The sequence below is a fragment of the Protomyctophum parallelum genome (genome assembly GCF_964188405.1).
Source record: "Protomyctophum parallelum genome assembly, chromosome: 14".
In the NCBI taxonomy this organism is placed as follows: Eukaryota; Metazoa; Chordata; class Actinopteri; order Myctophiformes; family Myctophidae; genus Protomyctophum; species Protomyctophum parallelum.
The window spans coordinates 17245468-17259326 of NC_139709.1; the positions used below are offsets into that span (position 1 = coordinate 17245468).

Genomic DNA, 13859 nt, shown 5'->3' on the forward strand with positions numbered 1-13859 from the left:
TCTTCTTATTGTCCCGGGTAGTCATTGGTCACTCACCCTTGAAATGTTGACTCAACCACGTCACGTTCTCATATTTGTGCCCACAACTCATTCCCTATTGCCTTGAACTTTCCCCCCACCTTCAAGGACTTACCGTACTTATTTTTTTCTATTATCGGAACCCTGGGAGTATAGGAGGCATTGCATGTTGCGCCCCCGCCATGTTATGGGCTTGAGTGCAGTTGGTTTCTGACGAACATCAAGATTAATCTAGTCTTTCCGTGCATTTCTAGTGTTTTGCTATGTTATGTCTATGTTAATAATACTGTATGTCACGCCAAAATAACATAAGTTAGCTAAATAACAAAGTAGTTGTTGTTTCAAAATAAATTAATCTCAAGAAAGAAAAAAAATCCAAATCATTAGGCCTACATGACGCGCCATGGCTTGTTGATTCGTACACAAGTCCTTCTTTTAATGTTAATGTCCATGTGGATGTGTTTTATTTGTTCTAGAATCAAGTGTACCCATGTTAAGAAGTATTTGAACACAAGCTTGTGACTAGTAAGTAATAACTACATTGGATTTTTTGGATCACACCGCTAGAGACTTTCAGTGCGGCGCTCAGCCAAGATGGCATTTGGTTCAACAGCAGGCAGTTGGTTTGGTAATTGAGGTTTGGGAGCCGTGTTGTACTTGGCAGTGTTTGTTCTCGGGATATGAGATGACACACGCAGGTGCCTGCTTGTGTGAACATGTGCGTGCATGTTTGTGTGTGAGTTTGTGCATGTGCTCATCTGTATAAATGCCTCCTGAGTCTGTATATGTAGTACTGTAGTATACCTGACCTGTGTGTCTGTATCTGTGATTATACAACCTCCCAACTGCAATGCTGTTTTCAGCGTGACACCGCAGTGCACAACTAAGTATAAACCGACGGCTTGTGGTAGACCTCTGACTCCTGCGTGTCTACTATTGTGTACCCGTTTGCGCTTGTGTCTATGTTTTGGTCTTACCATGGCCCCTGGAAGTCCTCTCACTCCTGGGAAGCCCCTCAGCCCGGCGGGGCCCACCTTCCCAGAAACACCCATAGGACCTGGGTCACCCTGCAGACAGAGACGCACGACATGAAAACATCAGCTTATCGGACATCAAAGCAGGTGATCAATAAACGGCAAACCACTCTCGGTTTAAAGAACAGACTGCTACTAATGCTGTACAACGTGGCACAGAATATTAATGTTGTGGGGAATGCATTCGGCCCAACTGAGATAATGGGGTGAAAGCCATGCCTTCATCGCTGTCAAAACAGTAGTAGTGTAATGTACATATTTGGGAGTTTTCTAGTAGAGTATGTTATCCGTGTTATTTCACCATCTTTAGGTGAGATCGGGCTCTTCAAGCATACCTCATCAAAAGGTAACTCTAGACTTATGCTTTATTAGGCATGTAAGTTTATTGATTTCCTTTTTCTTGAATGACCTTTTTTTGAACTATTTTTTGGAACAGTATATTTTTGAAAGGCCTCTTCAGGTTGTCTGACCTATTGATTTGGCTTGTATAGTTTTAAAACGGCAGTTCGCTATATGTTCTGAATTAGGTGTGAATTACACATGTGCACACATTCATTAATGTTTTGGACGCTTTGGAGTGAGCTCAGTGACTAGCCATGGTATACTTGATTTTTCAAAGCAAAAGCATCCAGAGGTTTGTTTAGTGAACAATCATATAAGTACAATTCATCATATTATGTGTCCATAGCAGCAAATGACTGAGCAGAAATAACAAAGAAAGAACAGATTTCCATTAGGGTGTGACAGGGTTAATCGAATGGTTTCAACAGAAAACATTTTTAATGCACCAATTATACCATTAGGCTACATAGGTTCAAGAGTGGAAAAGGCCAGATCATTAACAGTGGCAAAGCGCCATAGTGATTACATTTCTTATACGCAACTTGCTCTGTTTGGCTGTGAAAACAAAAGGCCAAGACCTCCTGTTCAGCTTCTGTATTGATTTGTTAACTTTTTGTCTCCTGGCTAAAAAGAGTATTTTTTTTAAGTTGTGTTTAAGTATTATTTTCCAAGTTAAAACATCATAACTGTACTTCACAGTTGAGAGTGTTTTTCAAATGAAATACACAGAGAGATGGTAGCTGCTCAAATTACATACCCGGATCTCATGATAACATTTTCTTTTTTGGCTTGTATTGCAGTTATTCTCAAAACAAGTACAGTATATCTCACTGGACATTATGGACAGTATGTATAACACATGCTAAATCCAATTAGTAAAACAGAATACAGAAAGCACAGGGGAACACACCAACAACGCACACTAATGCAATAACCACCACACAGTAAAATCCTCAATGGAAATTGAACTCGGAGAGGGTACAAAATGTGTGCCATTTGTACATTCGCAGAGTTACAGTACAAATGGATAAATTAACAGTGAGGATTGCATTACAGGCACAGGCACACGGACACAAACACAGAAATCTGTTTACCTTTCCTCCCTCTTTTCCTGCAGATCCAGGGAGACCTTGCTCACCAGGGGGACCGGGGGACCCGGGGTGACCTCTCTCTCCGCTGGGTCCCGTCTCTCCGGTAGGACCCTGTCAGGTACAGCACAGACACGTTGTCAGCATCCATGAATGACCCCCTAAGCAAATGTAGTAGGTCTGGATAACAACTGATCACATGTAGTAGGTCTGGCTAACAACTGATCACATGTAGTAGGTATGGCTAACAACTGATCACATGTAGTAGGTCTGGCTAACAACTGATCACATGTAGTCGGTCTGACTAACATCTGATATATCAAATGTGATACGGGTTGTGCAGTCATGTTTACAGTACTATGGCTCTGTAGGAGGCTAGCTGTACAGTATATCTGGAGATAATCTCACAAATCGCCAAACTTTGTATGTCAGTCAGTAGGCTAACTTAGTATGGCACCTCCATGTTTTCTGAAATATTTCACTTAAATGCTACTCAATAGGGTTCGGATTGGGCTGAAACCTTGAACAAATGTGGAGTCATCATATGTCATAGATGTGTCATAGACATCTGATGTCATATAGATGACATCAGATCCACATGATTACATTTTTACCACAGCAACATCATTGTAATGCCTTGTGCATTCCAATGAGTTGCATTGGGGTTCCAGTGCTTCAGAAAAGGCTGGACCTTCACTTATGTCACATAACAGCTAAACCACACAGAGAAGACACTAGGTAGGAGCAGTAGAAGAGATGCAACCTACCTGAGGTCCAACCACACCTCCAGGTCCTGGGGGTCCAGTCTTTCCTTGGAAGCCCTGAAGAGAAGAAAAAACACACAAATGGGAATTACTGTATGATCACCATTTGCATTTAAAAGTCAGTAATATATTGTCACTGTTGAGCGCAAACCTCCTATCTCCGTTTGTGTTGATTTAATACACCCTTTATGTCTGTGTGTGGGTTTAACAAATATTAAACCAATTAAAAGTATTAAAATTTGCTTCTGACTAAGCCTCCTAACTAGGATCCTCAAACTGTCGGTCAAACCACCTAACTCCAATTTACAATTTAGGCATTTAGCAGACGCCTAGTCCTAGTCAGTTTGTTATTTTTATTAACTAACTATCTCCACAATCACTGGTCAAAAAATCCACTTGAGCTGGATTTGGGCAAAGCCATGGTAAGGACACATGAAAGTATCTGACAATGTATAAAGTCACAATACCAACGTTGATGAGGCAGTGTTGTGTTGTTTTAAAAACATTTTCTTTTTCATTTCCGGAAAAGTTAATATTTTGGACACATTGGTTTCTGCCTGACAGCAGAGATATAAAACAGTGTATGTCCCTATGATGGGAAACATCCTGTACACAGTTAGTGAAGTTGAGAGTTGAGAACCCAGGGCTTTTGACATCTGTTCCTGCTGCAAACGTTGGAGATAAACAATGCAATCACCCTTCCCACTGAGTGACTGCTGGACCCTTCCTCAAGGCCAGGGTGATTCAACAGTAGGCGTTAATTGTCAGTTATATATATATATATATACATACACATATAGTTTGTTTGGCAGGTTCTGACCGCTGATCTCAGCTTCTATTTTTTTGCATTCATTAAAACTTGAACGTCTGACATAGTAAAAATGCTTTGTGTTAAGAGTGTACATGGAACCACATGGACCCAATGGTTCCATTTGTACACTCTTACTCTTACACTCTCACTGTACAATATGTGAAGACATTGAGGGTGGGATAATAAGCCTAGAAACTTGGCAGGAAGCAAGTGCAGTGCTGGTAAGCTTGGCGCTAGCAACCAGACACCACGTCGACCCTATTTTGATTCTGGTAGTGGGATGTGTTGATATGACTGTGTATTCACACACTAACACCAGTCCAGCATTCTCTCCATGCCCCGGGGCCAATGCCCGTAGGATAATAATAGAAAGTTGATCCACTCACTGTCTCTCCTCTCTGCCCTGGGTGTCCAGGCAGTCCGTCCTTCCCTGGTGGTCCCTGGAGCATGAACACATGCACGCATACGCACACACACACACACACACACACACACACACACACACACACACACACACACACACACACACACACACACACACACACACACACACACACACACACACACACACAAACACACACACACACACACACACACACACACACACACACACACACACACACACACACAAGCACACATCATGTCAACAGGACGTACTCATCAATGTTTCACATGTTGTGAAGGAAGTGCTGACACCTGTTTGGTGAACAGGTCCACTGGAGATACTCACGTTGGGTCCTTTGGGTCCGGGGAAACCGACTGGGCCTTGAGGACCTTGGGGTCCCTTGAGGAAACAAAATATAGTTTGAAATACATCATTAGAATTCAAACACTGAACATTTACGCTAGCATTTTAACAAGTAATACTGATTAAACTTTCAGATTGCAAGACTGAGTGCCCTGGCCACACTGTTTAATGGAAGAGGGAGCAATTTGGTTTTTCCAGAAGAAACAAATGTAAAGTGCAGAACTATGGGCCAATAAATTATTACTAGCCCTAGAAAACCCAACAAATCCTAGGCTTGCCTTTCCCCAAAACCATAATTATGTAGAAAAGTAAGTCATTTCTTATCCTATGTTCGTCTTCATATCACAAAAGGGCAATATTCCCTAACAAAGATAACAATGCAATATTGCTATCTTTATTGCGAGTCAGTAAAACAGCTTTATACACTATGAGTGTGAAGTAATTTCATTTTAAAACAATGTAACGGTACAACGTCATGACTCATATTGATAGACCGTGTGGTACTCACTCTCTCACCGGGCCCACCGGGAGGTCCATCATTGCCTGAAGTTCCCTGGAGAAAGAGAGGACGTTCATGCATTATGGACACGTTATCAGGTAGGAGATGATGAAGACGCCTTGACTTCCCCATGGGGGGGTGATGATAAATGTTCATCTTACAGTATATCTTCTCTTTCTTGGGAGCTATATTGTACAACTGCAGTGTAGTTTTAGTGATAGACTATAGTCTTTACCAATTATGGACAGAAAGACCTTTTTGTAACTATACCTTTCAGAATGGGAAGGTTTTTTGGTGTAGTTGTTTAGTCACATATTAGTCATGTGAAAAGTTTTAGTTTTAGTTGATTTTGTCGACCAAAAAATATTTTGGGAGGCCTTGATGGCTAATTAACACTTTGTCTAGTTTTTATTTGTTGATGAAATTATAAATTATATAATTATAGTTTTAATCATCATAGCTTAGTTTTTATTTAGTTATCGTCAGTGAAAAAAGGTAGCCGACGAACATTTTTTGTCATAGTTTTAGTCAACAAAATGAAAACGGGCGTGCTGTTGACAGTCAACAGAGCTACTGTATTTTGAGCAGGTGTGGTCGCTTTGTTTGTCAGATGTGACAAAGGGAACTTAATCCTTCATGAGAATTGATGTCAGTGTCATAAAACAGTTAGGACGGCCTCATCCAAATGATTAGAAACAGAAATACAGTCTGATATCTGGCATTTGATATATTATCCAGGCAACATAGACAATTTATGTCAGTGACTGATTCGTTTCTGTTTTGACCTGTTTTGCTTTGCATTGCAGTTATTCTTTCTGCATGGCTAATCACGTACGTGTATCGGGCGTGTTTCCAATCTGGACGTGGAAGTGCATAACAACAACGGTCTAACTTCAGTATGAGATATTCAAAGCCTTGAACCTTGAACCTCGTACGGAGTAGTATCGGAACCTCTGTATTGTTGTACAGTTGAACCTTCAACCTCGTACGGAGTAGTATCAGAACCTCTGTATTGTTGTACAGTTGAACCTTGAACCTCGTACGGAGTAGTATCAGAACCTCTGTATTGTTGTACAGTTGAACCTTGAACCTCGTACGGAGTAGTATCGGAACCTCTGTATTGTTGTACAGTTGAACCTTCAACCTCGTACGGAGTAGTATCAGAACCTCTGTATTGTTGCACAGTTCAGTGAAATGTGGTCTCACCTTTGCACCAGGTTTTCCTGTGGGTCCTCTGGCACCGCGCCCACCACGTGGACCCTGTATATGACACAATACGCATGTGATATATCGTACCTTTCATCTCCATATCCTGACTTTTTGCCCTTTTTCATGAATGAATGCCCTTACTTGATCATACTACAGTGTCACAGAAAAGCATCAGAAGTAGAGATCCACGATCTGATACTTTTGATGTTTTTTAATTTGAATCCCTGATCCCTGAAAAGTAACAGTTTCGGACAAATGAGGTTTCCCCCTGACAGAGACGATATGCTGCATATGACGCATAATACTCACTGAGAGAATAATTCATCATATTATTACTAATTTCAGCACAATTCTGCAAAATCTGATTAGAACTATTCTGTAAGAATTGACAATTAAAGTGCCCCCCCCCCCCCGCATTTTCTTTACACCAAATCCCATCCCCAGAACACAAACTCCACACCCCAGAAAACACAGAACCATAAAATGTAAAGAGCTAACTAGTTGCAGTAAAACCCACTGTAAAATCCAGAGTGTGCATTTAAATGAAGCCTCAGGGATTTTTGCAGTACCTACTAACACTGCATGATTTATTGATGTGAAAAGCTTTCGTCTGGGTTATATCTCTTACCGTTGGGCCTCGTTGGCCTCTGGGACCAGCCTTCCCGGCAATTCCCTGAGAAACAAAGAAAACGGTCTTTTAGTTGAAAAGGAAATAGGGGAAAACAATCTCACCTCGTGAAAATACTACAAACACATTTTCTCTTTTCAGAGGTTTAGGCTGAGGGGCCTTTCATTTATAACAAACACACGGAGGGTATCTGAGTCAGGGAGGGAACAGCCGGCTCCATCTGTGGAGGAGGACTGGGTGATGGGCGGGGAGGGGTGTTTAAAAATAAATAATCAAAGTGCCATGTAAGCAGTTACCCAGAGGCCCCTGAACCACCTGTCAGTTGTGACGTGTTGGGTCCAGGGGTGCCTGCCTCTCAACGTCTGTCTGAAAGACACCAGCACAGCTTGTCTCCTCACCAACTGTACACTCTACCCTCCTCCTCCTCGCATTCCTCCATCCACAGGTCCCCTCCACTCCCCTCTCCTCTCCTGCAATGAGGCTTCCTCTGACCTCAATACTACGTCTGCCTGAGACGTGTCCTATACAGGCGAGAGAGGGGAAGGAAATGAAATGGGACTCACCCTTGCTCCCTTCTCTCCATTTGCTCCTGGGAAGCCGTTGAAGCCGCCGGAACCCTGCAAGAAAGATGAAAAAGAGCGGGATATTATGTTAAGAGAGCTGTCATGGGCTGGGGGAAAGCAAGTGCATCGCATCATTTCTGTCCAATATCATCATGTCAGCTGCTGCAAAGAGTCACGGGGGTGAAACTCCCCTCTGCTCTTGCTCTCGATGAGCAACATTAATGAATGACGAAATTGAGAGAACTCTGAGTCCTACCACACGGCTGGTACAGTTGGCTCACAATCTTCAAATTATTCTGCCTGATAGTGTGCAGTCGTGTGTATAAGTCCTACTGGAAACCAAATGAGCTGAAGCCTAGCAAACTAGTTGCTTAGCAGACATGGACATTAATAAATATATTTCCTCAGCATGATTGGTCATGAACACCCTTCTGATCTGAACAGCAGATGTCAGCTTCCTGTTCTCTGCAGATTCTCTGTAGAATTCGGAGATCATGGAAGAGATAGTGAGGCTTGAGGGACTACAGTAGGTTTGCATGGACACCCTGTTTCCCGATCAAATGAACCCAAACGGACGCCCAGGAACCTTCCAGAGTGGTTCCTTGACCAGGTGGAGCGAAATGCCTTCACGACTGACGACCTATGTCGCGACGTATATTTTTCCGTCGCAACGTATATTCGAGTACGTCCTGGCGTAAATATCAATTCGTCCCGGCAGAACGGACTCGTCGCGGCTATATCTACCCGTTTGCGACCTAGTAGTTTGACTATTCTTTTACGTCGCGACAGAACGGGACACGTCACGGCTATATCTACCCTTCTCGACGTAAAAGGTAATTCGTTGTGGCGTGTGTGGACTCGTCGCAACAGAACGGAACTCGTCGCGGCTATATCTACCCTTCTCGACGTAAAAGGTAATTCGTTGTGGCGTGTGTGGACTCGTCGCAACAGAACGGAACTCGTCGCGGCTATATCTACCCGTTTGCGACGTAATGGTTGACTTTGTTATATGCCCGGTGCGCGGTGCCCTGCGCGGTGCCCTGCGCTGCCCTACGCCCACCGCGTGCACCTTGCCGGTCCGCCCTGCGCCCTGTGGCCTGGCACGTGTGCACGTGTGCCAGGCCACCGCGTGCACCATGCCGGTCCGTGGAGCCCTTCGCCGTCCCCAGGCGACCCTGCGTTCCAGAGCTGTCACATGCCCACCGAAAATAGCAGATCTACCAGCTCCTCTCCTACATACGGGATGGCCCGACCCGCGTCTGTGGACCCCTGGGGGGGTGTGTGTGTGAGCGTCTGAGCTCCTATCTGTGTGCCTCCCCCCCCCCCCCCCACCCCATGTGGACCCTTGCAGGGGGGGGGTCGGGGGGTCCCCCTATGCACTTTGTGTAGATGCTGCGTATCGCCTCATACTGAAAAAATTACTATTTTACGCACAGCGCAAGGCAATATGTGATTACGATCGTCCTTCTGGGGGGGGGGGGGGGGGGGGGGGGGGGGGGGTGGGGCTGGCCTACACAATAGATAACCTACCCTGGCCAACACAATAGATAACCTACAAGGACATATGAATTTAATTTATATACACGGCTATATTAATTTAGCCGATCATCAAAGCTCACCGCGCTCGTATAGCGCATTGACTGTCTGTCTGTCTGTCTGTCTGTCTGTCTGTCTGTCTGTCTGTCTGTCTGTCTGTCTGTGTCTCAATGACTTGCCTTAGGCGGATAATATAGACTACAAGTACTTTATTAAAGTAAAGTAAAAGAGTGAGTTATCATTGCGTTCTCTGCGTCGTAGCGCATGCAGATAGGCAGATAGGGGGGGGGGGGCAGTTCTATAGGCAAGGGCAGAAGGTTCCTATAACGACAGTGGGTGCGTGCCCACCTTAGAGTAGCCTATATATTTTAAGGCACCCGCCCCGCAACTTATTATTATTGGCTTATTATTTTGCCACCAGCGGAGTTGACGGTTGACGCCGTTGTCTAGTATAGACTATAGGCCTGTGCCAGGATGATTTTAAATAAATATGTCTCTGTCTCTGCGTCTCTAGAGCTATAACATATATACTGTAGCACACATCATGTGTGACACATGTGCACACACACACACACACACACACACACACACACACACACACACACACACACACACACACACACACACACCGAGTACTAAGTATAAGTAGCATATAGGGTACGGCTCTAAAAACATTAAATACTGCGGGAGCATTACACTAAACAAAGTTGGATTTGTACATTGCAGAAACGTAACATAACGTAAGTGTTCTTATTATTGTCCGTCTGGGTTTTATAATGCAGTGTGAGTCCGCTCCGCGATAGCCGATCTGCAAGCTCACAACGCGTTGCGCTGATTGACAGTGCACGTGCAGCAGCTACTGTATAGAATTATATTTAAGTAGGCTACTTTTTTGTGTGACGTCTGTGTGTTATTGACTTCTTGTTCCTTAATGTGCAGGTTTATCAGAGCGATATAGTGCAGCTGTGAGTGAGTAGGCCTATAGCTGCTGCTGCTGCGTCCGTGCACCAATAGAGCGACCGCGGCAGCGGCACGTATGCTTGAAATATTAAATAAAAATATGTTGGGCTTCCGGGCGTCCGTTTCTGGACTGTACCAACGGGCTTAGGGCCGGACGGTCCCTTAACTCCACGGGCCCCTATATTTTAGGCCCGTGCAGGGCTCTAGTGTGTGTGTGTGTGTGTGTGTGTGTGTGTGTGTGTGTGTGTGTGTGTGTGTGTGTGTGTGTGTGTGTGTGTGTGTGTGTGTGTGTGTGTGTGTGTGTGTGTGTTAAATGTGGTCATTTAAATGTAGGCCTATTATATACACGCACCATACAAGCACCTATATTATATAATGTGTTATACAAATGGGCAATCAACATATAGCAGCACCCCCCACCAGCAGATGTATATAAACATGGAATTGCGCTATGATATTAAAATGGACTGAGCTGTGATTGTGCCGTACTGCGCCGGCCGGTGGCCACTGGCCTATTCTGCCATGCAGTATAAATGCATTATCATGCCTGTTGGTGAAATATAAACATCTAAAATGGTTCAGTAATAATTAGCATAAGTTATTATTAACGAAAAACATCTAATACTATTTTAAATTGGTCTAATAAAGTTAGTAACTAATCAGAAGCAGTAACTAATCAGAAGCAGCAACCATTTTGTTTCAAACAACTATAGACCAATAAAATAGTAGGCTAGTATTTATGTTTTTCGTTAATAATAATACATGCTAATTATTATTGAACGGTAAGTACGCTGGTATGTACGCTAAGGTACACTATAAGCTTGTAGATCTGTTTATTTTAGTCAGAATCTCGTGTGTGTGTGTGTGTGTGTGTGTGTGTGTGTGTGTGTGTGTGTGTGTGTGTGTGTGTGTGTGTGTGTGTGTGTGTGTGTGTGTGCGCGCGCACACACATCACATGTGCACACATGTGTGCTATATGTTATAGCTCTAGAGACGCAGAGACAGACATATTTATTTAAAATCATCCTGTCTCGCACGGCATATAGAGCCAATGAACGGAGCATACCCCCCCCCCCCCCCTCTCTCTCTCTCTCTCTCTCTCAGCACACGCTGTGCTGTGATATCAATCAGACGCAAATGATCATTGAGTAACGTTAGCTCTGACTCGCACATTATGTGAGATCACATAAAAGGCCTTTAATATAGCCACAGATCATATAGGAAAATAGGCTTGGGCACTACCCTACCATCTCTCTATAGTGGGGCACCGACGATCTGCAAGCTCACAACGCGCTGCATGTGGACGCAACACTTGGAGCTTGTAGATGCGCACCACAGATCATACAGGGCGTGTGTTCCAGCTAACCCTATAGCATAACACACACACAAGCAACAGTATAGACATCTATTCATCATTATTTATTTCAAATCAAAATACAATGTAATGCTGCACCACTGTCATGAAGTTCGCACGCACACGCACACGCGACACACACACACACACACACACACACACACACACACACACACACACACACACACACACACACACACACACACACACACACACACACACACACACACACACACACACACACACACGTTTGCTTTCATTCGCTGTATGATACATTAGGCGATATAGACCCGCTGCGGCCCAGCGATAATCAACCGCTGTCCGCTGCGATGCGTGAGCTTGTAGATCAGATGCCGACAGACAGACAGACAGACAGACAGACAGACAGACAGACAGACAGACAGACAGACAGACAGACAGACAGACAGACAGACAGACAGACAGACAGACAGACATGAAATGAAATGGTTCAATAATAACACACACGAGATTCTGACAGAATGCGGCGGCATGCTTAAAATAAACAGATCTACAAGCTTATAGTGTATACCATAGCGTATACATACCAGCGTACTTACCGTTCAATAATAATTAGCATGCATTATTATTAACGAAAAACATAAATACTAGCCTACTATTTTATTGGTCTAGTTCAGTTGATTGAAACAAAAGTCATGGAATTCAATTGCCTACATTCAGTATAGGCCTGGTTTTGATATAATGATGCAGGGAGATTTTCTGAGCCAGTCCGTGCCATGTCATTTTTTCAGATTAATATTTAAATCTTTAGTTGGAAGAATGCAATAGCATATCATAAGTGTTGACCATAATGGGACGGTTGGAACCAAATGAACCCCCGACGGCCGGCGCTATTCAGCTATAAGGCCTATAAACGATATGGCCATACAAATATGGTTATGTGGTGGTCTGTGACATGTCTGCGTGCGTGCGTGCGTGAAAGAAAGACAGAATACGACGCAATGACATGTCAAATTGTCAATTGTAGATCAGCTGCTTGTTATTTAAGTAGGCTAATATGAAGGCAGCGTCTCCGCAAACGTGGACACCCGTGGCCCCCCTTGATCCCCAAGGGTCCACGGTGACCCGTACCGCCCGGGGGTCCCCGGACCCGTTTGGGCGGCCCGTCAGGTGGTTTTCGAGCTTGTGGATTTGTATTTTTAATATTGCTTGTCAAACGTTTAAGGCATATAGCCTATTTAATCTGATTGGTATAGCTCTGCATGGTTGCTGCTTCTGATAGCCTACTAACTTTACGCACGCATGCGACACACACACACACACACACACACACACACACACACACACACACACACACACACACACACACACACACACACACACACACTAGAGCCCTGCACGGGCCTAAAATATAGGGGCCCGTGGAGTTAAGGGACCGTCCGGCCCTAAGCCCGTTGGTACAGTCCAGAAACGGACGCCCGGAAGCCCAACATATTTTTATTTAATATTTCAAGCATACGTGCCGCTGCCGCGGTCGCTCTATTGGTGCACGGACGCAGCAGCAGCAGCTATAGGCCTACTCACTCACAGCTGCACTATATCGCTCTGATAAACCTGCACATTAAGGAACAAGAAGTCAATAACACACAGACGTCACACAAAAAAGTAGCCTACTTAAATATAATTCTATACAGTAGCTGCTGCACGTGCACTGTCAATCAGCGCAACGCGTTGTGAGCTTGCAGATCGGCTATCGCGGAGCGGACTCACACTGCATTATAAAACCCAGACGGACAATAATAAGAACACTTACGTTATGTTACGTTTCTGCAATGTACAAATCCAACTTTGTTTAGTGTAATGCTCCCGCAGTATTTAATGTTTTTAGAGCCGTACCCTATATGCTACTTATACTTAGTACTCGGTGTGTGTGTGTGTGTGTGTGTGTGTGTGTGTGTGTGTGTGTGTGTGTGTGTGTGTGTGTGTGTGTGTGTGTGTGTGCACATGTGTCACACATGATGTGTGCTACAGTATATATGTTATAGCTCTAGAGACGCAGAGACAGAGACATATTTATTTAAAATCATCCTGGCACAGGCCTATAGTCTATACTAGACAACGGCGTCAACCGTCAACTCCGCTGGTGGCAAAATAATAAGCCAATAATAATAAGTTGCGGGGCGGGTGCCTTAAAATATATAGGCTACTCTAAGGTGGGCACGCACCCACTGTCGTTATAGGAACCTTCTGCCCTTGCCTATAGAACTGCCCCCCCCCCCCTATCTGCCTATCTGCATGCGCTACGACGCAGAGAACGCAATGATAA

General features: G+C 44.2%; 1 protein-coding gene across 1 annotated transcript in view; it reads right to left on the reverse strand.

Moving 5' to 3' along the window:
* Positions 1–13859, reverse strand: part of col11a1b (collagen, type XI, alpha 1b) — a 129122-nt gene that overhangs the window by 38894 nt on the left and 76369 nt on the right. The window contains exons 32-40 of the mRNA XM_083782304.1: positions 7705–7758; positions 7142–7186; positions 6511–6564; positions 5314–5358; positions 4788–4841; positions 4444–4497; positions 3250–3303; positions 2489–2596; positions 996–1085 (exon numbers count right to left, since the gene is read on the reverse strand). Coding sequence (XP_083638430.1) covers positions 996–1085; positions 2489–2596; positions 3250–3303; positions 4444–4497; positions 4788–4841; positions 5314–5358; positions 6511–6564; positions 7142–7186; positions 7705–7758 — 558 coding nt within the window. The remainder of the gene's footprint in view (positions 1–995; positions 1086–2488; positions 2597–3249; positions 3304–4443; positions 4498–4787; positions 4842–5313; positions 5359–6510; positions 6565–7141; positions 7187–7704; positions 7759–13859) is intronic.